Below are 27656 nucleotides of genomic sequence, written 5' to 3'. Positions count from 1 at the left end.
GCAGAAAGGAGAAGCTGTGTGTGCTCCAGCTAGGGAAAGGGCGATGGCGCAGAAAACCAAGTCTGTCCACTTCCCAATTCTGTCTCCCGTAACAAGTAGAGAAGGAGCCTCTTACATTCCGAGAGGCAGAAGACAGACAGAGGTGGGAAGGGGGAGGAGAGAGAGGGGAAGGAGGAACAGTGGGAGGAGAAGAAAAGAGGGGGGGGTGAAAGTGTGTGTGTGAAAGAGCGTGCGTGTGTATATGGTGTGCAAAGAGGGCGGGAGGCACAGGGGGCCACACAGCTGCTCCAGCCGCTTCTCCCAGCCCCCCGCCGAGGACCCACGTGGGACTGAAGGGGACAAGGGAGGGAACGAGCTAGACCTGGAGGCGGAGCCCCAGCAGTGCGCCCCACACACCCCAGCAGACCTAGAGCCGGCTTTACTGGAAAAGAGGCGGGACCCAAACCATAGACCACCACCCCTGAGAGGCGGAGCCAAAGAAAGGAAGCATTAAATAAGGGGGTTCTGCTAGTCGCTGGCGGCTAAAAGCTGCAGCAGAAGAAGCCGGAGGGTCAGAGGCAGTTAGGGCTAGAGGCTGACCAGGGAAGCTAAGGTAGGGAGCCTAGAGTTGGAGGACAGGCAATCCAGGAGTCCCTGAGAGATTCCCCGCGTTGCCATCTCCCCATCCCTTCCTTCGGCTGCCTCTCCAAGCTACAAGGGTGACTGGGAGCTGGATCGCCCTCGGGGTGCCCCTCCAGTTGTGTGTGCACATTGGGCCAGCTGTGTTCTGAGACCAGGCGGCTGGAAGATGCTTAAAGGCTGCGGCCGCCGCCTGCTCCTGTCCTTAGTTGGAGCCCTGCTCGCTTGCCTCTTGGTGTTGACGGTGGATCAGAGGCAGCAGCTGCGACAGCGGTTGCCGCAGCCGCCGGCGGCGGAGGAACTCCCGGGGGGCGAGGTAGGACGTCGAGCTCTGCAGAGTCTGGCTGGTCCCAGCGAACCCCAGAGGCAGGGACCACCGCCCCCGCCGCAGCCCCAGGAGGAGCCCGCTGCCTCGCGGGCTGGGGCGTCTGGTCCCTCCGGGGATGTCCGCAGCTTCTCGGAGTATTTCGGCCAGCTGAGTCGAGCTAGAAGGGACGTGGGGCCCCTTCCTGGGGTAGCCCCGGTGCGCGACAGCGTCCCCAGGCCCCAGATGGAGCAGCTCTTTCCTAGAGACGTCTTCATTGCAGTCAAGACCACCAAGAAGTTTCACAGATCCCGCCTGGACCTGCTTATGGACACCTGGATCTCCAGGAATAAAGAGATGGTGAGTTGGACAAAAGATTCCGGCACTTTCCTTGGACCTCAAAACATTTGGCTAAGGGCATCACATCTTCCAATCACATACACCCCTTCTCAAAAAAAAAAAAAAAAAATCTGGAAGAAGAGCATCATGCTCTCTTCATTCCTCAAAATTTAGGAAATGGGGAAACAAAACACCTTTTCCAAAGCGAAGGGGAAATCTTGCCTCCTTACTAAGGGAAGCAATTTCATTCCATTTTTCTTCTTATGAGAGTCGTATTTTTCTCTTCCGACCTCTCCCTCCCCAACAAAAAAAGACCTAGAAGGGAATATTCACCCCATTCCTATCCTCCCGCTCAAAATCTGTAGCCCGGGGTTGTTGTTTCAAATCTCCCTTCCACATCACCTATTTTAGGCATGAAGGGCCTATGGGGCCCCAGAGGCATAAGGCCTGGCCTTCCGCCTGGCAAAGGTAAGTGGGCCTCGGTGCCAAACTATGCCAGGGATGCGCCGAGTCAAGTGCCGGGACCTGTTGACGAGTGGCGGCCCGCCCGCCCGCCCGCGGGGCCCGTCTCCTTCTCCACTCTACCCCCAGACACCCCCCCTTTTCCAACCAGACACACTTCAAGCCTCTGCCGCCCGCCCCCGCCGCTGCTGCACCAGGGTACCCTCAGGGGGTGGGGAGGGAGTCTTGGAGTTAACGCTCCTGAGGGGTTTGAATGAGATACAATCTCCAGAGCACAGCTTTTCGCTTGGTAGAGGGGGATGTTGGCTCCGAGGGATGGGTCTCACCTCAAGCGACCGCCCACACACATATGAGATTGTACTTTTATCACAGGTGGCTTTTTCGATACCAGCTTCTCTTCCATCCGCCACTTTGATGAAAAAAAACTAGGGTCCTTCCTGAGGACCCCAGCTAATAGGCTTGAAGGAAAATCTGATCCTCCACCCTAGCAAGTTAGCCTTTTCTCAACTCTGCTTCCCCTCAGGGTGGCCTTAGTGACCTGAGGAGGGTCAACTTAGTCCCCAGACTTGGAAACTGCCGGCAGGCAGCCAAGGCAACAGAATGAATGAAGATCTGGGAGACCTCAGCCTAGTTCTATCTGGCTTCAGTCCTCCCTTCCCACCCCCTAGAGGCAGCCTAAGAGAGGGAAAAACAAAAGCCCCAGCGAACCCTTTTCCTTTGGTTGCCTAGGGGCACCGCGGGCGTGGATGCGGAGTCTTAGTTGGGCAGACTGATTATAGCCTGGATTTAGGTTCCTGTTAATCGCTTCCCACATCCCAAAAGTGTACGTGCGTTTCCTAATGTGTTTCTTTTTGTGTTGGGGGAAATGGGTACTGCGTGAGTTTAAAGATTCACCCCCCCCAAAAAAATTATACTTTTTCATGCTTTTAAAATAAAGCCTCAAACCCATAACTTAACTTGAAAGCTGTAAAGAACAGTTGGAAATCAGGGAGGGTTGTCATGACTGGTTTAGGAGGTTTGGAGGAGAGGAGCAACATATGCTATAAAGGCTAGTACTGAACTGGAGTTTGGAAAATCTGGCTTTAGAACGGCCCTATAACCTATAACCAAGGTTGTCTATTTCTCCAAGACTCAATTTTCTCCTCTGTAAAATGGTGAAAATAGATGCAGTTTCTATTTCCCAGGCTTGTTTGGATGGATCCACTCAGATGTTAGCTAAGGTTTGAAATGCTAGTGTTATGTAAATGTTAGCTATTGTTAGTACTTTCTGCTGGTTAATACCTGTAGCTTTCATCTACTTCCCTTGGTACTCTATCTTGGCTGGAGGGCTTTGAATTGTGTTCTGAAAGGCCCCAGGAACTCTATCTTTTCCGGGTGTATGGAGAGAGGTCTTTCATCCTTAAGCTTTCAGGTGACCCCAGGACAGACTCCTTAGTGAAATGATAATCCACCAAAGTGGGGAGCGGAGACAGGCCCTGGTGACAACATCATCCACCTAACTTCTGCTGTTTCAGAGCCATTAATTAAGCTGTGTGAGCTAGGCTTCTATCTTCATCTATAAAGCTGAAATTCTTTAACTCTATCCACAGCCTGGTGTGGGGTGAGGAATTTAGGGATCTGGTCCGGAGTTTGATCCTCTCATTTTTCGATGAGTAAAGCAGGACCAAAGAATGGAACTGACTTAACTTCCTATCACATAAATAGGCTGCAGTGTCAAAATCTGAATCCAGGTCCATTGATTCCTACATGTTGTGCTCTTTCCATGATACTCTCTTGTATCTTGGAGAGAAATGAATCAAGAAAGTAAAGAAGTAGTGAATGGGAAGAATCACAGCATTACAGAAGTTGAGATGAAAGGTCTACAATGACCATCTGGTGTTGCCTTCTATAACACAACCAAATGGCTTTCGTGTCCTTGCTTAGAGACCCTCAAATAGAGGGAATTCCCTTCACTCCCTCCTCCCCCTCTTCTTTAGAGATGGCAGATCCTGAATGGTCTGACTTTGTCTTTCTTACAGCCCCAAGACTGTCATTTTCCCACCAGTTTGTTTTGGGAAATGGATTAGTCCAGAGTCAGAAGTCCCCTCTCTCCACATCAAAAGAGCAAACTGCTACCACTCCCCTTCCACTTTCTCCTAATCTAAAGGAAATAGGCAGCTGGGAATCGTGGCACAGAACAGGGCCTTGCAGAAAGTATAATCTGTGTCACCTAGCAAATAGTAGGAAGATTGGAGGAGGATGAGAAAGATTTAACTCTGTGTGTGTGTGTGTGTGTGTGTGTGTGTGTATTTTTAAACATGCATATTATTTCTGAACCATCCCTCAGCTCCTATTGCTTGGTCCCCCGGAATGGGCTTTAGGATGAGGAGGAGGAGGGAAGGGTTTGTGAACTCAGCCTTCAATCCTGTGGGCACTTAGTGCCTAGTCTTTGGTTACCCTGAGAATGCCTTGGTCCCTTTTCTCAAGAGCTGAAGCTTTCTTGAGGGGTGGGCATATGAGTGGGGGAGGGGGGGAGGCAGGGAGAATGCAGTTTTTTTGTTTCCTCTGTCCTAGCTGTTTGGATTCCCAGAGTCCCCAGGCTCAGCTCTCACGCTGTCCCCCCTGGGCAAGTTAACAAAGCCTCTTTCTCTGGGCGCAGAGAAAAGGCGTCGGGCCTTCTTGTGTGCCGCTTGCCATGGGAACCCGGGAGCTCCGAGCCCCAGTGTCCCGGTCAGGTTGCCTAGAGATAAGGGGGCCTGGCAGGCCTGGGAGGGGGGCTATTGGCGTTCCCAGCATCCCCACTGGGCCCCACTGAGTGACAACCCTTGTGAGACCACTTGAACTTGAGGGACAGGCGTTTGGGGGAGAGTTGAAGCTGTCAGAATCCCCCAGGCTGGCCTAAGAGGAGAGTGTGGGCCAGAGGGTGGGAATCATCCTGGCTCTCCACACTGACCTGGCCTTCAAGCCAAGAAAGTGACCTAGGGAGAGGAGGGAAGATGGCAGTGGGGGGGGGGACGATTAGGGAGGAAGGAGGGGTTCCAGGAAAGGGCTGACAGGCTGCTTTTGTTCCCCTAGCTTCTCAAAGAAGGGACAGCAGGCGTCCTCTCTCAGCCTGGGAAATGGGGATCCCTCAGCTCAAAGGGAAGGGCTGAGGGGGCTGGGCTATAGATGTGTGGATACTGCCCTCTCACACGTCCTCAATAGCCTCTCCCTTTCAAGTCAGCACATGGAGTCATTTACCTACCCTATCCAGCCAACTGGCCAAGTGTTAGAGATTCTAATCAAGTCATCCCTTCATTCTGGAATCTTCAGTGGTTTTCCATTGCCTACTAAATAAACAGAGACTTCTGATGCTATTGATGCTTCACAAACTAACTCCGACCTCCTTTTTCAACCTTAAAGCATCATATCAACTTAAGACATTAGTCTTAACCTGTTCCCTCTTATTGCTCTGCTTGCTCTTGTTCATGTTGGTCTCACATCATCTTCCTTACCCCTTGCACAAACACCCACTTACATCTCATCAACCCCTTTCCAACAGTCTCTTCCTTTCCCACCCTCCCACTGTTCTACCTAGAATTTATCCTTTGCCAGGGTCTCTGCTTTGCATTTCTTGGTTTCCCTTATAGCAAGTTCTTTATGTGCATTCTGGATTCCCATCTGCAGCCAATCCCACTACCCCACCATAAAACTGTAAGCAATTTGAGAGTAGGTCTATACTTTAACCTAATTGTATAATCCATGACCCAGTTCACAGTCTTGCCACAGGTCTCTTGGCATATGATAGGCACTTGTGTCCCAGTGATATTAATTAGCTGGCCCAAAGTCCAAAGTCACACAGTAGCTCATTTTCCATTGTGGAGGATGAATTGGTCCTAGTATTATTTTGGGGAAGGGGCTTTTCATGGGGTGACATGGGTAGCTCTGAGAGGGACGAAAGCATCTAAATTGGAGAGGAAGTGGGTAGACCCAAGCAAGCATCATCAGTTTTGCTTTCTGCATGATTCTATCACGGAAGCATAGGTTAGCTTCCTCATCATCTCTCCTCTTCCTGTTCTGTTCATAAGAGTTTTGACCATGCTTTAGGTAGCAGGCAATCCTTTAAATGATGATGATGATGATGATGACAACGATGATGATGTGTATGTGTGTGTGTGTGTGTGTGTGTGTGTGAGAGAGAGAGAGAGAGAGAGAGAGAGAGAGAGAGAGAGAGAAAGAGATTAACTATTTTTAGGAATGTGCTATGCCTTCTCACCACCTCCCTCCAACCCCCCAAATCTACCCACTGGGAAATCTGCCAGATGAATTTACATCCTGGGGATTTCTCTGGTCGACACGAAGGAGGTAGTCTCCTGTCCTCGTGTAGCATTCAGACAGACAGAGAAGAATGTATAACATTCCCTTATCTCTCCTCTTTGAAGAAAATTTCTCTAAACTGGGACTGAGGCTTGAACAAAAAGAAGGAGGATGTAAGACATTTCAGTAGAAGACCAAGGATAAATATAAACTGTAGGAGAGAAAGGTGAATTCCAGATATACTGGACTACATTTTTTTAAAAATAGCTCCAGACTTAAGTCACTGCAGAATCAATAATCTTTGGGGGGAGTACACGGAGAGCAGCCGTGTCCTTGCTTTGGGGAACAACAAGATCAAGGGTAGTGGACAACAAGTTACTGATGAGAACCCGCAGGCAAGATGCCAGCATCCCAGAATTATCCAGGGCCAATAATTGGCTGATTTACCATGGAGAAGTCAATCACCCTCTCTGTGTCACACCCTATTCCCCACTCCACCCCCAAATCTCTCTGAAGGAAAGGTCAGGATTTTGGCCTTTGAAGATCATCAGATGAAAGCCTTATTGGCTTCCCAGAACAGAAAAAGAAGATGACTTTCCCTGCTGGTTAGAGGGAAAGGACCATGACTGGCTGGCCAGCCTTCCTTCCGGAGCACACGCTTCACTTCCCCAGCCAGCCTGGCAAACTCTTTGGGTTTGGCCCCTGGCCCCATCCTGAGGGCTAACGACTTGGCTTGACTTAACTTAGTTTAGCCACAATCCCCCAGTGCCCACTTGGCAATGACCCCGCCTCTTCCCCAGTAAGGCTAGGCTACTGTGAACACAGCAAACTGGAGTGAGAGCAGCAAGCTCTGGATCTTCCAAAGTTAGGAAGGGGCTACCTGAGCCAGTATCTGGGCTGTTAAGACACTGTTGCATGATACATGATGGGGGGGGGGAGTAGGGTGACCCCTACCTCTTCAATAATTCCCTATCTCCCATCCCTTTATGTAGAGGTAACTACCCTAACTGGGTACATTTAAGGAGCATTCTTCAAAAGATAGAAGTAGATGGGTTGGTTTTAGGGAGCTCTAGAATGAAGGAATAACTAGTATTTACATACAGCAAAATTCTCTAGGTTTGCAAAATTCTTTGTAAATTTTCACTTGATTCACACAAAAATCCTGGCAGGTAGTTTTTTTTTTTTTTAATTGTCCCATTTTACAGATAAAGAAACTGAGGCTGAGAAGTTAAGTGCCTTGACCAACCTATATCATATAGCTAGTGTTATAAGTTCAAACTCGGATGTCTTTAACTGCAAGTCTAATATAGTCTACCCACTTCACCACTTTGCTGCTCCTAGGAGATATCAGCTGATGGGACCTTCAGTCCGAAGCCTAGGGATGTTGCTAATGGCCAACTCAGCAGAAATGGTGATAAGAGTCAGCATACAGCCAACAGGAAATAAAAATGATTCTTGGGTTATGCAAGATGCTGGTAGTCTCCCTAGAGGGATAATTAAAATAATCGGGTTGGGAAATTACGAAGGACCCTGACTTTTCTGAATGATAGTCCATTAGGGGATTCGTGACCCATAATGGGGTAGGGAGAAGAGAGATGCTTCTTAGCCCTGGCAAGCAGAATGTTATACAGTAAGGAGGTGCTTGGCAGCTGAGAACTGTTTCCTCCCCCTCTCTGAAGCTACATGTTCATAAGTGGCTTTTTCAGGGACCAAGGATGGGGAGGGGGGAGAGTAGAGAATACTGTCATTTCCTGATGAGCAATCTGCTTGACATTTGGTTATGCTTTTCCCTTAGATCGAAGAATGGTGGAGGGCAGTATAAGTGAGTGTGAATGAATAGGTCTTCAAATCTAGAAGGGAATTCAGGCAGCTTGTTCTCCTGAGGGCAAAGCCAGAAAACATAAGTTTGTAAGATCCATTTTTACAAGCCATTTTTACAGCCTAAGCACTAGGACAGGTTTCAGAAAGTGGTTAAGGACCAATAAACTATACCTGGTTTGTTCAATGCAGGGGGAGGAGCATCATCTAGACTGTGGGGAAAGATGGATTTTGAATCCTGGTGCTTGCCACTTAACTACTTTCTCATACATGAAACAATAGAGAACAGAAAAATGATTTGTAGCCTGTGGAATTATGGGACCTGGATTCAAATCATGCCTCTGAGACTTTTATTATTTGTCAGATTTTAGGAAAATCACCTTCCTTGGGCATCAGTTGCTTCTTCTGTAAAAATTAAGATTTTGGAGAAAGTGACCTCTGGAGTCCCAGCTCTTAAACAAGTCTAGGATTTCTCTCACCTTTGTAATTCAAACTTTCTCATGTTGGATCTTTTGTGGCAGGAATCTGTTCTGACTGACCCCTCTGGAAGATTCCAAAGAGCAGGGTTCTTTTCTCATTCTCTTTGGAAGGCTTTTCTAGCTTAGACACAAGACTCTCACTCTTATTCTACAGAGAGGTCAAGTTGTTTGTCCAAAGTCAGGCCATAGGAAATAGCAGTCAGGATCCTAAATCATCTTCTGGTTCTAAACAAATAAACAAACAACGGTTTACTGATCCTTTGATAAAACCTCTGAGCTTTCCTAGACCAACCCCTTCCCTTTATAGATGAGGACCCAATCTTATGAAGGTTAAATGACTCAAGTAGTAAATAGGAGGGCAAGACTTTGAACCCTAATTACAAATCTATTTCTCTTATACCCCTTATACCCATGTACATTCAATCATTAAATCCATGAGAGCTCTCATTAAATCAGTGACAGCAAGGGTCAGGAGTTACTTCCTGTTAGTCCATGTTAATTCATCAGTAGCACCTGCCCTTGGACCAGACCACTACTTGAATCAAAGGCCCTAGGGACATCTTGACAGAGAAGAGAAAGCCGGGTAAACCCCTACCTACCACACAGAGTGACAAACTTCCTCTTCCTGTCTTCAGAACCACCCAGCTAAAGACTTAACAGCTTTTGTGAATGGTTGTATCATCAGAGGCCAAGGGCTACCGCTAGGATTGCACAGGGGATGTGATCTCCATCATAAACTACCATAGAAGTAAGAATAGGATGGAGATTCAATATTCCTTCTTTAATCAGAATGGAACTATATCTAGGGACAAGGATGATTTCTTTGAATGTGAGGCTGTAAAGATGGATTAAAAATATTAGGCCTTTTCAGGTAGGGAATTGACAGTATCAAATCCCTTAGGTGAACACAGACTCCATCAATAAATTCTGGTTGATCTAAATTTTTCCCTGGGATCTTCAAGAATCGAATATTCAGCACAAATGAAAAGAGAATCCTAGAGCAGTGTGGGCCAGTGTAAAGGTATCAGAAGACCTGATTCTTTCACTAATTTGTTGTTTTGTTGATATGAACTCCTCCTTCCCCTACTCCTACTCCTCCCTTCTTCTCCTTTTCCTCTTTCTTCTCCTCGTCTTCTTTTTCTCTTTCTCTTCCTTCTTCTCCTTCTCCTTCTCCTTCTCTTTCTCCTTTTTCTTATCTTTTTCCTCCTTTTTCTCCCCTCCCTTCATTTTATAATGAAGCTGGATTATATAATCAACAGCTTTATTAAGCATCTACTATATGTCAGGCTCTGTGCAAGATGCTAAAGATTTTTTTAATTGATTCAGAGAATATCCTTTCTAGTTCTCCATCAGAATTTTAATTTTTTTTAACCAAAGAAAAAATAATTCTGATGATCCTTAGTCTGAAAAAGGCTTAGGTTATTAGTTGCTATTAATTATAGCCATCAAGTATTCAATATCCTCTTCTTCTTCTCCCTCCTCCATCCCCAAGCTTTCAATGAAAAAGACAATTCTTCCCTGGTTAATAGAAGTGGGGAGCCAGGGCTTATCCTCAGGATTTAGGGAAGAAGGCTCAGCTCTCTCTTGCTAGACCAGGGCATGCAAAGGCCAAGGCATTGGCTGGTATTTCCCCCTCCCCATTCCTCCACCTCACTCTAGCAACCCAAATCTAGAGGGAGCCTGCCACCATGGGGGCCTCCTTCACCGAGGCTACAATTGTTCCAAGCCAGAATTTGGCATCCTGTGTTTCTTTCAATTGCAGCTTGTCGAACAATGCTGTTTCCTGTGTGTCTCCCCCACCCCCACCCCCAACAGACAATACAACCAGGCAAGGCTGCCAGAAGTCCCCCGGGGTCCTGCTCTTTTCAGGGACTGGTTACTCAGTGGTCCATTCAAAAAACTTGGGATGAAAGGGGTGGGCCGGGAAGGAAGTGTAGCAGGTAAGCTTAAGAGGGGCCCATCCCAACCCCTCAATGTAGGAGTCATTGCTTCTCTGAGTGGGGAGAGGATAAAGCTGGAAAGTCAGATAAAACCTATTTTCCGCATGGATGAAAGCTACATCTTTGGAATGGGACCATGGGGGAAGATTTGGCTAATATCAACCAGGTTAGGTTCCATGGGGAAGGAAAAGGGAGAAGTGATGGCTTAAGTTAAAGGACTCAGGGAAGCTGAAAAGTGAGGGCCTTAAGACTCCCAGTTCTTTCACTGACAGTGTGCCTTTGGGGGAATGATTTAGAGAAACCCCCTAAATTATATACTTTAGAGCTGAAGGTCGTCCCTGTCCCCCTCCTTTTTACTGAAGAAGAAAACTTAGGCTCAGAGGAATGAATCAAGCCATTGAGAATCATGGCATTTTTGAAGTCTTCTTTATTTCTCAATGGGGAGAAGGAAAGTAAGATGAGGTAGAAGGAGGAAAAAGCTGATTTTCATTCATTGGAAAAACAAACAAAAAAGAAGACATTTTTCAGGGCTTTGCAGTTTCAAAACTCTCCGATATTCAACATCTCATTCATTCTTCACTACAAATGTATCAGGTATTGTCCCCATTTTGCTGATAAGGAAACCGAAGAAAAGAGATTAAAGGATTTGTCCATTATTATATAACTAATGAATGGTAAAGCCTAAACCCCCAGGTTGGGCAGTTAGGTGGTAGAGTGGTAGAGGGGAACACTGGGTCTGAAGTCAGGTTCATCTTTCTGAATTCAAATCTGCTCTTAAAAATTAGCTTTGTGGCTGGGCAAGTCACTTTACTCCATTTCCCTCAGTTTCTTCATCTGTAAAATGAGTTGGAGAAGGAAATAGCAAACACTCCAGCATCTTTGGCCAAAAAAAGCCCCAAAATGGGGTCATGAAGAATCAGACAAACTGAAAATGACATAACTATATCATCTTCCTCCTCCCCCCAAAAGGTCTCTGGTCTTCCAATTTAATATTCTTTCCACTTCTTCCCAGATCCATCTTGAATTATTTTAGAGGCTTCTAGAACAAGGAAGAATCTGCTTTTTCAAAAGCTCTCTTGAAATCTTATATTAGATTTGGAGTACAAAAACCTGGTTTCAGAACCAAGCTCTGCCCTTTTCCTGTGTGATTCTGAGAAAGTTTCTTTCTTTATTATTTATCTGTAATATCTACAGTCCATATGACAATTACCCATCTGCAAGCAGTGTACAGACTTATTTTTTTAAATTGAGGCTATTTCTTATATCATTATTTCCCAGTCCCACCCAACTGAATTCTTCTGTTTAATAAAATTAAGGGTGGAAAAAAGCAAAACAAAACTCTGAAATTAAAGGGATAAGACGGGGCAAAAAGGAGTTAAAACTAGCCCTTTTTTATCAATGAGATAGTTTACTTAGAATATTCTAGGGCATTAACAAGTATGTTTTAATTGAAATCATTTAGCTTTAGCAAAATTGTAGGCTACAAAATAAACCCACAAATCCAAGAGATAATTATAGAAAGGGAAATCCCATTAAAAAAAAAAAAAACATTTTGACCATCTATGTTTGGCACATATCTGGTTCCTCACTTTTCACTTCTACTGACAGGAAGGAGGTGTGTGTGTGTGTGTGTGTGTGTGTGTGTGTGGTTTTTCAGTACTCCAAAATCAAGACTGCCTTTGTTATCAATCTGCGTGTCTTACAGCATAATTCACATAGGCCAACTCATTTAATCTTCAAGACAACCCCTTTAATGTAGATATTGAAAGTATTATCCCCATTTTATACATGAGGAAACTGAGCCTTCCACAGCCTACTCACAGTTACATAATTTGCTGGGCAGCTAGGTGGCTCAATGGGCAGTAAGCCAGGGCTGGGGTCAGATAGATTTGGGTTTAAATGCAAATTCAGACACTAACTGTTTAACTCTGCCCAAGTCACTTAGCCCTATTTACCTCAGTTTCCTCATCTGTAAAATGGGGTTACTGAAAAGTCAGTCACAACTTTAACAACTGAGCAAGAACATAATTAGCAACAGAGATTTCCCACCTCATGGGGATATTCCAGTGTCTCATGTAGTGGCCAGGGCGATTTTGCCTACAATTTCTATGTTTTCCCATTTTTCCCACTGTACACAAGCCAAAAAGGTAGGTTTAAGGAAGGCTGGGGAGAATTCATTCAGCAGAAGAGCTACTGCCTATTGTAGAATCAAAGGCTTTAGCCACAGGACCTGAGTTTGAATCCTTCCTCCCCTCCCAATTTATTGATGTAACCCCCGGCAAGGCATTTAATTACCCTGAGCTGGACTGGCCACCTCAGTTCTAAATCCTATGATGCTATGCACTGTGAGCCAATCATTAAAAAAAAAAAAAAAATGAAACAAAAGTGGAGGAGAGGGGCCGAAATGGTTTGGATTTGAATTGCTTCTCTTGGCTGGCTTCCTACTGCTCAGAGCCCGGAAAGAACTGGGGGGTGGAGAGGAGGGGAGTCAGTGGGGTTGGTGAGGAACCTGCAGGCCCAAGATAGGCCCAGAAAGGTGACACCCAGGGCTCTGGACCGACGGTACCCTTCCTGCCCTGAGCTGTAGGAGACAGGCGGGCAGGCTACAACTTTCCGGAGTTTCTTTTCAGGCGGGTCGTGTGGCCCTTTCCTGTTGGGAGGTTGGGGTGGGGAGGGGGGGAGTGGTGGTGTGGTGAAGCTCTCTGTTTAGAGTGGTGGGGGCCCAGACGGGCTGGTGAGCGCCAGGGTGGCTGGACTGAGTGGTTGTGGTGTGCTGTGTACATTTGTGTATGTGTGTGTGTGTGTGTGTGCTTGTGCATTGTTAAAATAAAAATGACTTTCATCTCCTAGATAGCTGAAAGGATTCCCTTTCTTTCTTTCTTTCTTTCTTTCTTTCTTTCTTTCTTTCTTTCTTTCTTTCTTTCTTTCTTTCTTTCTTTCTTTCTTTCTTTCTTTCTTTCTTTCTTTCTTTCCTGAACCTCTTGGTCTAATTTAGAAAAGAATTTTTCTTTCTTTCTTTTTTTTATTATACTATGTCTTGATGGAACTCATCCCCTTTTGTTGCTCTCCCACTCAAATTCCTCAGTGTGTAAGAGATGGTTTGATAGCATGCATACATGCTTGGGGAAAAAGACAGGATACCAAGGGGGTGAGGGGAGAAAACTGCCTCCTACCTCTCCTAAGGGGGGGGGTGATTTCCCAGACTCTAGGGAGCAGTCTAGATTTTTGTACTCAAAATCCCCATCTCCCCAGCAACCGGGGCTACACTTTGCCCTGAGTGTGATATTAGAGGGAGGGCAATGAAGTCTAGATTGGAGACCAGGTAATAACAGAATAGGGAATTTTCAAAAGCTGACCAGTGGAGCGCAGGGATCTTATCCTAGTTTGAGGAAGAGATGAGGAGCAAAAGAGTAGACGGCTACTGTTTTACATACATAGCCCAGTCCAGCACTTGGGCTCTGAAGGGCACAAGAAATACATAGGAACAGAAGGAACATTCCATTCTGGTGAGCTACACATCCCCTACGGCAGGAGACTTGCTTCTCTTAATCTCTACTTGACTAGAACTGGGGTTCCATGAAAAGCTCAGTTTTTGTTGACACAAAACGATCCTACAAGGCAGTTAGTTTCTTCTTGCCATCCTGTCTGTGTTGGGGAGGAGCCCTGAGGAGGGAACACTGTCAACAAGTAGCTGGGTCTTGATTCTTATACCTTGGGCCTTAGATTTTAGGATTTTGTGAATCTTAAATAATTTTGAGACAACTAGGGCAGCACAGTAGGTACAGTTGGACTTGGAATCAGTTTAAATCCTGGCTCGGATACTAGCTGTATCACTCCTAAAGAGGTCACTTAACCTCTGCCTGCCTCAGTTTCCTCATCTGCAAAATGGGAATAATAATAGCAATTACCTTCCAAGGTTGTTGTAAAGATCAAATGAGAACATCATTAAACATCCTTTGTAAAACTTAAAGGGCTTTATAAACACTAACTTAGTCATTCTCTTATTTAGCAGATGAGAAAACTGAGGCCTGAAATCAGGCATTGACATGTAACCAAGGTTATTCAGGTAAATAAACATTTATTCAATCTTCTACTGTGTGCTAAGCATCAGGTTAAGCGCTTCCTGATAAATAATAATATAGTAAGGTAATAAAGCTAAGGTAATAACAGTAGATAGATCCTCAGTCCTTGAGTGGGGAAGAGGACCAGAATTCAGAGGCTTAATAGCTATGTGACCCTGAGCAAGTCATTTAACCTTGTTTACCTCAGTTTCCTCATCTATAGAATGAACTGGAGAAGGAAATGGCAAACCACTGCAGTGTTTTTGCCAAGAAAATCCCAAAAGGGGTCATGGCTTTAAAAAGATTGAACAACAGTAAGCAATAGCATCAGGATTCAAATCCAAGGACCCAGGACTTTACACTGCATTCTTTGGAAGCAAATAGGGCATTTGTGTGGCCTGGATATGATTTGAAAATTGCTGTGATGCCCCCCCCCCAATGCAAATTGCCCCTGCTGTCAATTCAGGGAGATTGCTTTCATCCCCCAACTGAAGTAATTAATCAATAAACATTTACTAAGTATTATTAGCAGCGTGCCATGAAGGTACTAAACGGGGTGTTTTGTAACCCTTAAAGCAGTATAGAACCATCAATTGTTGTATCTTTAACAAGGTGGATACCTCAGTGATCATCATTTTTGGCATTAGGAATATGTACATTTATTTATGTTTATAAGCACTATTCTTTGCGCTGCTTCAGCACAGGCATGTGCCTGCCTTGCCTAGCGATAATCTTGGCCCTGCCTCTTCCTGGGTGCCCTGCCTCTCTGGGGCCCAAGGGCCTCTTTGTCCTGCCTCTGCCCACCTGGAAAATAACTCCTCTCCTCTTTCCTTCCCTGCCTTCAGGTTGCTTCCCACTCCCCCCCTCAAAAAAAAAAAAAAATCCCGTTGTTTTCCTTCCAAACCAGCTCTGCCTCCAGCCTGCCGGGCTTCCCCTTCCTCCCTCCAGGATGGCTATTTATCTCCCAGAAAAGCCTCTATCGGCCTCCCCAGGGACCTAAGCAAACAATTTTAGCCTTTCTCTCTGTCCCCTTTCTTCCAGTTAACCAACCCAGCTGTATGCTAATGGTGTAGCAAACTATTGCTACTTAACTCTCCTGGACTGAGTAAAAGTTGGGGTGGGGGGTGTGATGGACCCTGGGACATTGTTACAGCCCTCTCCCCTCCCTCTTGCTTGCAAAGCACCCCCTCCCCCTCTGGACAAAGCACAGCCCTGAACAATAGCCTGCTTCCAGTTAGTTCGCTTGTAATTCATCGCTCTAAGGATCCCTGCGCAGCCCCGTTCTCCTTTGTCTGGTTTGGTTTTTTTTTTTTTTTTCTTTTCCCTTCTTCTTCTCTGCCCCCATTGTCCCAAGTTGGGTTTTTTGCTGGGCCTTGGCAGCTGACCAGGGACGCTTTTCTCCTCTACGAGGCTTTTGTCCAGCTTCTAATTGAGATTTTTTTTTTCTTCCCACAACCAAAGCCTCCCTTCCTTCCCTCCCCCTCCTCGAAGCATCACCCTTACTCCACTAAGAAGGGGAGCCCCACCCGGGACAACCACCAGATGCTGGGAATTAGCTATGTAAATAAGGGAGTGCTGGCAAGGCAGGTGGCGCAGGTACCCAGTGGGGGCAGGCAAGGGCCTCTGGCTAGGCTCCAAGCTGCCGGGGCTGCGGATGGCTCAGAGAGTTACCTGGCCGGGGGTGGGAGGGAGCAGGCCGTGTGTCTGTGCGTGTGTGCACAGGTGCAGGCGGGCCGGCCAGGTTGGGCTCGTGCCGGAGAGGGAGCAGCTGCCAGGCGTGACCTTCGGTTGTTCAGCAGATGGGTGAGGCTCACATGGGTGTGGGACGGGGCTCTGAGGCCCTCTCTTCCTAGGGGAGGGAAGCGGGGAGTCACCACAGCTCACTGCCACCAGTGGAGAGAGTCCTCCTCTCTGAAGGAGAGAGAGGGCAGAAAGTTGGTGCCTTTATTAGCGACATAAAAAGTCTGTAGCCAAAACTCAAAAAAATTCAGGTGAAATTATTAGAACTAAGAATACTCAGTTTCTTTGAACACTATCAGGTTAGAAGTCCTAACCGTTCCTACTTCTGAATGCCAATTATCACAACTAGAAAACACTTTCTCTTCTAGTCCAAACATGGACAACAGCCCCAAACCACCCGTTTTTTCTGGAAGGGTTTCCGACTTAACGTCAAGATTCTTTCAGTTAAACCTTGCTGCTCCTATTTCAACAAATATTTATTTAGTACTCTCAAGATACTAAGTGGAGGAAGGAGATTTGGGAGGAGGAAGATCACAATGGATAGAAGATCTGGGATTTAATTGCAGCTCTGACACAGATTTTTTCATCTACAAAATGGGGTTAATAATTCCTTTCAGTATTATTGAGGATCAAGGAAGATAATTATGTAAAGCCTTTTGCAAATTTGAATGGGATAGGGATTGGGAGGGGGGAAAACAATGACACTTTCATTACTTTGCTACTACTTTTGGTTTTTGAGAATTACTTTTAAAAAAAAATGTCCTATTACTAGCCTGGGGCCACAGAGCCCATATGTCAAAGATAGGCTTTGAATCCAGCTTTTTTTTTTTTTTTTTTTTTTTAACTCTTAGGCTCTGCTCTCTATCCATTAAGTCTAGCTGCTTCTGCTCAAACCCAAAGCTTATCTAAATGTGAGCTTTTGTTTTTATGATGTACTTTGTAGGTTTGTTTGCACCCACTCCAATTGTGGAGGTGGTAGAGATCTAGTCCCTGCCCTCCAGGTAAGCAGTTAGGGAGATAGGGAGATAAGAAACAGTTAGAGAAGATGTCAGTATTCTAGACTTCAGAGAAAAGGGAGATTAATGCCCGTTGGAGTGGTCAAGAAAGGTTCCCTGGAAGAAGTGGTAAACTGAACCTTAAAGGGCAAGTAGGGTTTAGATGGGGCAGCTTGGTGGTTCAGTGAATAGAGCATCAGAATCAGGAAGATCTTAAAAAAAAAAAAAATTCAGCCTCAGACATTTAATAGCTTTGTGATTCTGGACTCCTATTTGCCTCAGTTCCTTTTCGATAAAATGAAGAAGGAAATGACAAATGACAAACCCTTTTGCCAATCCTTTTCTCAATTTCTTGGGCTTCCATGGGGTCACAGAGTCTTTTGTCACTAAACAATAACTTTAGACAGGTGAGAGGCTTTAATACTTATATGCTTGTAGGAATGTCTGTAAGCCCCTAATAATACAGCTTCCTCTAACTTTCCTAAGACTGAGAAGAGCTGTTCCTCTGATTTTCAGCACTTTCGTGCCTCAAAGCTCTTAAGAAGAAGAGCTAAAGATCTGAGTGGGGCGTACCTAAATACATAATAGCTAAAAACTCTCAAAATAGAGATTTGGGAACCAGGTGTGTGGCTCATAGAGATGTTTTCTTTTTTCTTTCAGACTTTCATCTTTACAGATGGGGAAGATGAAGTACTGAAGCAACATACAGGTAAATCTCCCAGTCACTGAACATTTATTTTCCTTTTTGGGGAAAAGAATCTTGAACCTCCTAGTTCACTTTCTGTCCAAGTACCAAGGATGGTCCTTCCTCATCCTCTGAAGAAAGAGTAGGGAAAGGGGTTTTAACAGGTTGTGTTAGGAGTGCCTCAAAGGAGGGAATCAGTCTGGGAGTAGGGATATTTGGGGAGGGCGGGAGAATTCTGGCCTTATTACATAGAAGAGGAGGTAATCATTGGTCTCAGGGAGAGCATATACCTTCTTTGCTTAGTCTCCCTTGTTCCAAGAACCTGTCATAGTCAGTCTAATGTTCCCTCCCTGCAAAGGAGAGAGATTCTCTACCGGAGGGGGTGGGGGTGACTGGGTAGATGGGAAGAGGTTTACTCATTGAGTGTTTATTCAGCAGTCCCGCCCCTCCAGTCTGGGTCAGGTCTCCCCATTTTTCTCATGTAAATGATTCCCTTTCAGGCCTTGAATTAATTCCCTTTGAGAGGGCCCAGCAAGTAACAGGTGGCTAGTGCTGGGAAAATGCAGGCTGAATAGGGGAGGGCTGGGCTCTGGCTCCCACAGCCCTCCTGGAGCCTCCTGGCCTTCTTCTCTCCCTTTTCCCTGGGAACAGTCCTCCACAGCGCCCTCTCTCTTGGCGGCTGGGGTCCCCTGGTTCTCCCTTCCCTTCTAATCTCCAACCAGTCTTTTAACTACCTGAACAGAGTGTGTGAGAAAGTGGATCTAGGCCTGAGACTGGCCCTGCTTTACGCCACCCAGAACAATTTAGCTAATTGGTTAAAATCAAACCTGGGACATTTACCAAGTGTGTAGCCTCAATTTTCTCAATGTCAAATGGGAATCATAATAGCACTTCCCTCCATACCATGGTTGTGAGGATCAAATGAGATAATATTTGTAAGAAGCACATAAAACAGTGTTTAGCACATAGTAGGTACTTTAAAAACATTTATTTCTTTCTATTGGCTGTTTATGTTGTCAAATCATTTCAGTCATGTTGACTCTTCATGACCCTGTTTGGGGTTTTCTTGGCAAAAATACTGGATTTTTTGCCATTTCCTTCCATTTTCTATTGGCTCTAAATGCCAGTCTTTGGCTATTATATCTGGGATTGGAGAATCATAAAATGTTGCAGCTGGAAGGGGCCTTTAAAAAATCATCTGATTGCCCACTTCTACCCCTTGAATTTCTGAGACACTAATTATTTTCCTTTCCTTCTCTCATCCCACACCAACAAATCTTTAACATCTAGTTGTAATCAAGTTGGCTAGGTAGTCTTCAGAATTACTAGTTCTTGATATCGTGTGGTAGAAATAGCCCAGGGCAGGAGGTTCAGAAAATTTGTAATACAGTCTTGAAGCCCATTCTAATTTATTGTGTGTTTTTAAACAAATCTTATCCCTTCTGAGCCTGCAAAAAGCAGATATTCCCTTTCTCAGTGAGATATTGCTCTGAAATATATTAAGGATGCCTCAAAGCCCTCAGGGATCATTACTCACAGATGTCTTCTCCCTCCACAGGCAATGTCATCAATACCAACTGTTCTGCGGCCCATAGCCGCCAGGCTTTATCCTGCAAGATGGCCGTGGAATATGACAAGTTCATTGAGTCAGGAAGGAAGTAAGTAACATTTGAGAACTCCTGGAATTCTAGTTCTTCCTATTCCTTCCATTCCTTGTTACCTTTATCTTCTCTTTCCTCTCCCCCACAAGTGCCATTATCCCTATTTTATAGAAGAGAAAATTGAGACTCAATAGTGTATAGCCATTTGTTCAATATTATAAAACCAGTAAATAAGAAAATAAGAAATGGATTCTAGGTCTCTTCTATCATACCTACTGACTTCAAGAGTACTTTCCTCTTTAAAGCATAGTCCCTTTGTGACAAAGGCATCCAAATACAAGATTCTGGATGAACTAGTTCAGTTCAACTGCTAGAATATATCCCTTTTCTCTGCTAGGTGGGGAATGTCTTCCATATATTGTATGGAAGGGAAGAAGGAGATAGTTTTCTGTGGTTGCCCTAAGGGCTCAGATGACAAGCCTTAAGGATATTTAGTTTCCTGACCCCCACCCAGCATGCCCACCAGAATCTCTGTAACCACCTCTCCTCCTATATTTCCTTCAGGTGGTTCTGCCACGTGGATGATGACAATTATGTCAACGTTCCAATGCTTGTCAAGCTGCTATCCAGCTACCCTCACACTCAAGATGTCTACATTGGCAAGCCCAGTTTGGATCGACCCATCCAAGCCACAGAGAGGATCAGTGAGAACAAGATGGTAAGCACACAGAGACTTGGGATGAAGCTGAGACAATAGCCTTAGAATCATAGAAAACTTCAGACCACTTGGTCATCTAGTCTGAACTCATTTAAAGATAGTAAAATTGAGGGGCAGCTAGATGGAGGAGTGGATAGAGCACCAGCCCTAGAGTCAGGAGGACCTGGGTTCAAATCCAGCCTCAGACAATACTTAGTATATGTGAACCTGGATAAGTAACTTAACCCCATTTGCTCACCTCCCCCCCAAAAAAGGACGATGAAATTGAGGTCCAGACCTAAGAGTTAAGTAATAAGTGCCAAAGGTGGTAACTTGCTCAAGATCCCATGGCCAAACCATAGGTTAGAACCTAGTTTTTGTTATTGTTTGTTCTTTTAAATTATCCTGGAACTAGCACATCCCTTTCTGGAACAAAGGGTCTCCATTGCCCCTAGCTTAGAAGGACCACCTACAGATAGTTTTACATAGAAATGACATTGATATGTTTTCCTTACAGCGTCCTGTTCACTTCTGGTTCGCAACTGGTGGGGCTGGTTTCTGTATCAGCCGTGGACTGGCCTTGAAGATGAGTCCCTGGGCAAGGTAAGAGGGTTTCACTCAATGTCTGAAAATTTCATTTTTCTTCAGTAGCACTCAGAATGGGCAGGGTATGGCAGGAGGGTCCAGGGTCTTGCCCTTCTTCCTCCATTTCTTCTTTCTCTGTCTCTATCTCCTGTTACATATTCCTAAGACATTCAGCTTAAAAAGAGGTCCAAGGACAAAGTTAAGGACATGCTATTTGCCTTTTTTTTAAACATACCTCAGTGGATTAGAGAGAGATGCTGATGAAACCTAAGACATGCCCTTGAAGCTCCATTTTGGTGGTGACAGTAGTAATAATCGTAATTAACAAATTATAAAATTTATATTTTATAACTAAATTTTATACTTTATAATTTTTACTATAGTGTATATGTAGCATATATACTTTATAATTTTATTCTATAAAATTTATACTTTATAACATTTTATACTTTATAATTTTATACTATAGTGTATATAGCATATACGCTATATACTTTAAAATTTTATACTATAAAATTTATATTTTGTAATATTTTATAAATTTCCAAAGTACAACTTAATATATTTGGGATAGTAGGAAAAGCCATAGATATACTTAAAACTAAGAGAAGCCTGGATTTGAATATAAACTGTGTGACTTTGGATGAGGCACTTAGTCAATGTGCCTCAATTTTCTTATCTATAAAATGGATAATAATAATGATTGCACTGCCTACTTCACAGATTTGCAAAGAGAATCAAATGAGATAACATTTTAAATGTTTAAAACATCATGTAAATTGGAATGCTCTCTTAGGATTTGGTTAGTTTTGTAGAAATTTTTGAGTGGTTACAGATCAGAGCCTATATGGCCAGTCTTTACTATTGGTCACTAGTGCATCAAAAGAGAGGGTATAAATGACTCTGGATAGTCTGACCCATCTACATCTGGACTTTTGTTTTACCTAACACATATATTTTAAATTATTTTTAACTGGTGTTTTAAATACTCCAGGAGATCTTACCACTTGAGAGAAGACTATTGTGAAGGTTTGTTTGTAAAGCAAGTAATCATTCCCAATTTACCTTTTGTATAATTTAAATTTTAACATAGTCATTTTATTTCAGCTCATGCTGAAAAAAAATTCTGAGAGCTCTGTTATGAGGGTGGGGTGGACTCTAAGTCCAAGCCCCTCTTCAAAAATAAGGGAAACTGAAGCATAGAAAAGGAAACACTTGATCAGAGTCTATAGCTAGTAAATGGAGGAACTTGGATTTGAGCCCAGAATAATAGTCATTTCAATATGTTATGCCACATGTCCTTCTGAGAAGCAAGTCAGTAGCTGTTGCCCATTATTATCATTTCTATATATCATTGTGATTAGGGAATGAGACATTTGTGTTAGTCCAATACTTTGGCTAAGTGGGACTTAGCTGCATAGAACCATAGAGATTAGAATCTATGTAGTGAATGAATTCCCATGATAGTATACTTTATAAGCAGTCACCTATGGGATTATCATTTTTAATGAATAAAATATAATAATTTCCTGGATATGGATTCTCCCAGTACTGATGCATATGCCAGACTTCCTAATCTCATGAGCAATTGTGGTCCCCCAAAAAATTAATTTCTGAGTGGCTAGCTTTCAGGGGAGAACCCTTTTCATACAAGCTTGGTCTTTAGGAGATAATCACAAGATTTATCACTGGGCACTAGATGGCATAGTGGATAGAACTCTGGATGACCTGAAGTCATATTTGTCCTCAGATACCCAAAGGTTAGTTACCTAATATCTCTCAGCCTCAATTTCTACTTCTATAAAATGGGGGTAATAATAGCACTTAACTCAGGAGATTGTTGTACAGATCTGATAAAATGTTTGTAAAGTGCTTTGCAAATTGTAAAGTCCTGTTATAAATTATTATATTACTGTATAAATTATTACTACTGTTACCATTATCATTGTTACCACTACGACCATCACCATCACCACCACTACTATTTCCTCTCCCTCCTCAATGAATTGCTCTAATGTCTCACAGTAGTCCTATCTCATCTATCCATAGCTGTTTACTTGTTCTTTCTTCATTACAGTCCTAGGAAGGAAGCTAGTCAAAAGTATTGTTCCCATTTTACATTTAAGGAAAATAAGGATCACATTGCCTAAGAGACTTGGTGAGGTGCTCACGTTCTGCTAAAAATGTCAAGAGTTAAGATTAGAACCCAGGTTTCTTCATTTACAAGTCCTAACTAACCCTTCTTTCTACTTTATTATACTGCCTCTGAGAACTTCAGGGCTATTTTAAAATTTCTCCTCACTGGAGCTTTTCTGTTAAGTTTTGAGTTTCGGATAAATTGGTCATAATTTGTGTAAGCTTTTATTTGATAGGGTTTTCTAGGCTATATCCATAGAAGTTACTTAATTCTTCCATCCTCTTCTCTTATCTCTCCCTTGGCTGTTTCTCAGATAAACAATGATGCCCTGGGGTATAAATTCGTGAGGATCCAGTAGGTTATAACGTTTGTGCAACACTGTATAAATGTCAGCCACTGTTGCCACTAATGTGGTGTGAATGATGTATAATTTTCCTGGACTTTGCTTTCCCTTGGGATGGGTAAAAGGAAAAGTCATGGGTATACTCACTCTCCAGCCAATTATATTCCTTCCACCATTCTAAGAACAGTCAGTTCTAGTAGGCTAACCTAGGATGGTTACATTCATCTTGCTCTGACTTCTCTGGGGCTCCTCACTGTCTGGGAATTCAGAGTAGGGGTTAAAAAAGAGAGAACACCCTCTACATTCATCTCATCTCTTCTTCCTCAGTGGGGGCCACTTCATGAACACAGCAGAGAAGATCCGACTGCCTGACGATTGTACCATTGGCTACATCATTGAATCTGTGTTGGGTGTGAGGCTCATTCGAAGCAACCTGTTCCATTCCCACCTGGAAAATCTTCAACAGGTGCCCAAGTCAGAGCTCCATAAACAGGTATTTAATCCATAGTTCTCAACTCTTAACCAACTCTTAAAAGCCACAGGAGGGTCAGAAATCAGCCACCAATTGTAGGCTAATAGATTTATTGGCAATTATCAGAAATCAATTATATGCCAGGCATTAAGGATCCAAGTACCAAAATTTTCTAGATAGTCATTACCCTCAAGGAGTTTACATTCTGTGGGCATCATCCTTAACCCTAAAACTGTTGATCCAGCTATTGATTGTTCCTTTCATTTCTGGTCATTAGGTAACACTGAGCTATGGAATGTTTGAAAACAAGAGGAATTCCATTCATATGAAAGGTGCATTCTCTGTGGAGGCTGATCCATCCAGGTAAGACTCAGTTCCCCAAACTAAACCCTTCTTCCATCTATTCACTAGAGGCCCAAGTGCTGAAATACAGATTTTGAGACCAATCTACATACAGTCCTCCCAGAGTCATAAAAACATTCATCTGACAGTCATGGGTCAAGACTTTACCATTTGGGCTAGGTGATATCAGGTTCAAAATAAAGGAAGATTTTCCAAGATTTACTGTTGCCTCAGAGTATGACTTACCTAAAGAGAAATGTAGTGGTGAATTCCTATTATTGGAAGTCTTTTAAGTGGTAATTAGTTGGATAGCTACTTCCAGAAGATCATAGAGGCAATTCTTATTTACTTTAGAGATTGGCACCAGATGGCCTCTGAGGTTCCATTAAAATTTTAAAATCTCAGCATCTTACTTTTTGGGTTTAAAAATATACATATTGACATTGTTGCTAGTTCTGAAAGCATCTTCTGAGGCTTTTGTTTCAGAGAGGGCACTAGGAAAAGAGACATTCCTTAATCCAAGATGAGTTCATCCTGGTTTTAAGTTACATATACCAGCCAATGAAGGCATCTCCTATGCTTTTGCTCCTAAAGACTTTCCACACACAAATTTTTCATTATAAAACCTTTAATTTCTTCAGGATAAATCCACTTTTGTTATTTTTTATTCACTGGAAAAATACAATTTAATTAAATTTTTAAAATTATTTATAGTCTGAAAGAGTTGCTTGGGGTTCTGAGAGCTTGTCAGTCAATCAAAACAATTTATTGAGTACTTAACTGTGTATTAAATAGTGAGGGTTTTCAGAGAAAGGCAAAAACACAGTCTCTACCTTCAAAGAATTCTCATTGGAATGGAGGAGATAGTATGTAAACAAATATGTTCATGAGATAGATACAAAGTAGATAGAAGATAATCCAATAATAAAAAAGGCACTAGTAGGGTAGGGGAAGAGACTGGGGAAGGCTACGTTTCTGGTTATTTCAGATGTGGCCTGGAACTCAGTCCTTTTTGACTGAGGGCTAGGTCTCACTCATGATGCTATATTGCCTTGCCACAACTTCCAAGTTTCTGGGTCTGTGATCTGATGGAGAAGCAGAAAAAGACATATATAAGCAGCCCCTTCATGGTAGCCACATGATGATCTCATAATCTATGAGATCTACGTTCTCAAAAATCACCCTTGCTTTTCTCTTTTGTTCCACAGGTTCCGCTCTATCCACTGCTTGCTATACCCGGATACTCCGTGGTGTCCTCGTAATGTGGTCTACTAGGAGACTTCTCGTCTGTCCTGTAACCCTCGTCCCTGAGTTCCCCTGGTATCCAAAGGGCTCATGGGACCTGCGTCCTGTTCTTGTCCTTGCTGTGCCCGTCATGCACAGTGTGTGGGTGTGTGTGTTTGTATAATAGGCTGCTGTGTGGCCCATGGTTACTGAGCTGGGGTGGGGAGGGAGGCAAGGAGACAAGAGCTGTCTCTCTGGACTCCGTCTACACCATGTCTTCTCGTGCTGGAGGAAGAGGAGACGCTAAAGCCTGGATGAAAACAAAGAAGAATTAGACAGGGGAGGTCTTGCCATCAATGAACTTGGAACACTTCCTGATGGCAGTGCTGGAACTTGTCCCAGGATGGTCCTGGAGCTATGTGCTCTGTCTCCTGTATCAGCTGTTTTCTTTCCAACGGGACCAATTTTTCTCTGGTTGCTGCTGTCTTTAAGCCACTCCTGGGTGACTTTGCAAAGCCTTGACTATTCCTGTGACATCTGAATCATCTCTTCCTCTCCTGCTTCTTCTTGTGTTGTATTCCAGGCTCCGGTTCCTATCCAGATGAAGGTTTTTATTTGTAAGAGGTCAATTGGGGTGGGAGGGGCAATATGAGTGGGAGAGAGGAGGGCTAGAAAATGAGGGGAAAAGATCTCTGTATGTCTTTCCTGGTTTGAAAGGATGGGGATTACATTGCTAGATGCTGCTGAAAGTGAGGAGAGAAGCGGCTCTCTTTTACCCAAGATCCTAAATCTCTTGGGAAATGACATATTAAGAGAAGAGAGAAATAGAGAGAAAGTGAGCGAGTTAATGTGTATGTATGTGTGTGTGTGTGTATGTATGAGTGTGGGAGCTGTGGCCTCCTCTCAGGACCCCAAGTTCACCAAAGGGGAAAAGGTCTGAAAGGAGACAAGGCCTGGGGCAGAGGAAGAGGAGAGCCCAGAATCATTTGCTCCAGCCATTGGGGCTTACTATTATTGACTGAACTATTTTCAGTCCCAGATAGCTATGCAGTATTTATATGCAATTAACCATCAGCGGTTAATTGAAAAGAAATAGAGAAATGTATAATGGTATTTTGTTATTGTTCTAAGGGATGTTAGGTTTAGGGTAGAGAGAGACAGATGGACATATGCCAGGATGCATATCAGTCATTCTGTCTTGGGGTTCAGTATCTTCCTTCAGGACCAGGAGTCTGCCCAATTATACCTTTGGGAAATCTTTCTTAATGGGAAGGGGATAGAAATGCCCTGTAACTTCCCTGTCACTTTTATCAGTTCAAAAGTGAGCTGAGCAGTGCTTAGGCCCAAGGAAAGGACAAGGTCAGCAGTCCAGAATGAGAGCCCTCTTGGGCTGTGGACTCAGTTCCTGCCACCATCCCAAGCTGTGAGGAGCCATTGGGACCTTCTGCTGTTCCAAGCACCTGACCACATCCTGGGGCTGGGGGTAAGCTGGGTCTGGCTACTTCTAAGGTAGCTCCTGAGGTGAGGATCTCCATCTTTGATTATGTAGTTGGGGTCCTCAAGCTAATATCTGAATATTCCTGGGTGACTGATCCCAGAATCTTTGCTTTGTCTCCTTCCAATAACTGGGCAGAGGCAGAGCTGAATATTCCCTATCTGAGGTTGAGTGAATTGGCCCATACTGGGTGCGTCTGTAAATATTGTACTTGAACAGTATTTTTTTTACTGTTATCTTTTAAAAGAGGAGGAAAAAAAAAGAAAAAGAAAGAAAAGTAGTGGTTTTTTGTTATTGTTGTGTGTATTTTACCTTTTCTGTGGATCGGAAAAACAAAAACCAAACTTCTGATAATCTTGTTTTTAAAATGAAATTGGAATATCTTATAACTCTCTACTTATTTATATGTTCCAGTATCTGGAATTTATCTGTTCTTTTTCCTACTTAGTCCCTTTCCTGTTTGTATGTTTTGTTTTTGTTGGATTTTATTGTTTATTGTTTTGTTTTTTAATAAAAACATAGATAGGAAAAAAACAAGGGAAAAAAGTTCTCAGGGAATTAAACCTTATTGTTACTACCATGGTCACCCTGTGGTATCCAGCATTCTTTGCTTTCAATAAAGCAGCTTTATTTGCTGATAACAAATATGCGATGTGTCTTATTTGCCTGTGCTTACTCACTTGTTCATATTCCTAAAGATTCTTTCATGATCACCCTTTGAGGTAGGCTTGAAGATACTATCATTCCCATTATACAGATGAGAATACTTCAGGTTCATGAAAACTGTAATTTGTCATAGGTCCTTTAGCTAATACATGGCACCTGACTCAATCTATTCATTAATCATATGAACACTAGATCACACACCTACATCTATATATGCAACTGAAGCTTTGTACTATTCAGTTTCCTCATCTTAGTTTCTGTGTAGCAATAAAAATCTGAATTGAAAGAACCTCAATAGCCATCTACATCCAATTATAACCAAAAGAAAGATCTCTCCTATAACACAATCTGACAAGGGGTCATATAGGCTCTTTTGGA

At 43.6% G+C, this 27656-nt stretch overlaps 1 protein-coding gene across 1 annotated transcript; it reads left to right on the top strand.

The window, feature by feature from the left end:
• Nucleotides 1–502: 502 nt before the first annotated feature.
• LFNG (LFNG O-fucosylpeptide 3-beta-N-acetylglucosaminyltransferase) lies at nucleotides 503–27253 on the top strand. The gene is made up of 8 exons (XM_031941194.1): nucleotides 503–1282; nucleotides 17692–17740; nucleotides 19275–19374; nucleotides 19882–20035; nucleotides 20532–20617; nucleotides 23407–23572; nucleotides 23829–23914; nucleotides 25102–27253. The coding sequence occupies exons 1-8, from the start codon at nucleotides 788–790 to the stop codon at nucleotides 25166–25168; spliced, it is 1203 nt and encodes a 400-aa protein (XP_031797054.1). The 5' UTR covers nucleotides 503–787; the 3' UTR covers nucleotides 25169–27253.
• The last annotated feature ends 403 nt before the right edge of the window (nucleotides 27254–27656 follow it).

Source organism: Sarcophilus harrisii, chromosome 1 (assembly GCF_902635505.1).
Source record: "Sarcophilus harrisii chromosome 1, mSarHar1.11, whole genome shotgun sequence".
In the NCBI taxonomy this organism is placed as follows: domain Eukaryota; kingdom Metazoa; phylum Chordata; class Mammalia; order Dasyuromorphia; family Dasyuridae; genus Sarcophilus; species Sarcophilus harrisii.
Note: the sequence above shows the minus strand (reverse complement) of the source record. Positions and strands in the feature narration are given on the sequence as shown.

Coding starts and splice junctions, on each gene's coding strand:
- LFNG (XM_031941194.1), top strand. CDS start 788: ATGCTTAAAGGCTGCGGCCGCCGCCTGCTCCTGTCCTTAGTTGGAGCC. Junction 19,375..19,881: donor TTCATTGAGTCAGGAAGGAA/GTAAGTAACATT, acceptor TATTTCCTTCAG/GTGGTTCTGCCACGTGGATG. Junction 23,915..25,101: donor GTGGAGGCTGATCCATCCAG/GTAAGACTCAGT, acceptor TTTGTTCCACAG/GTTCCGCTCTATCCACTGCT.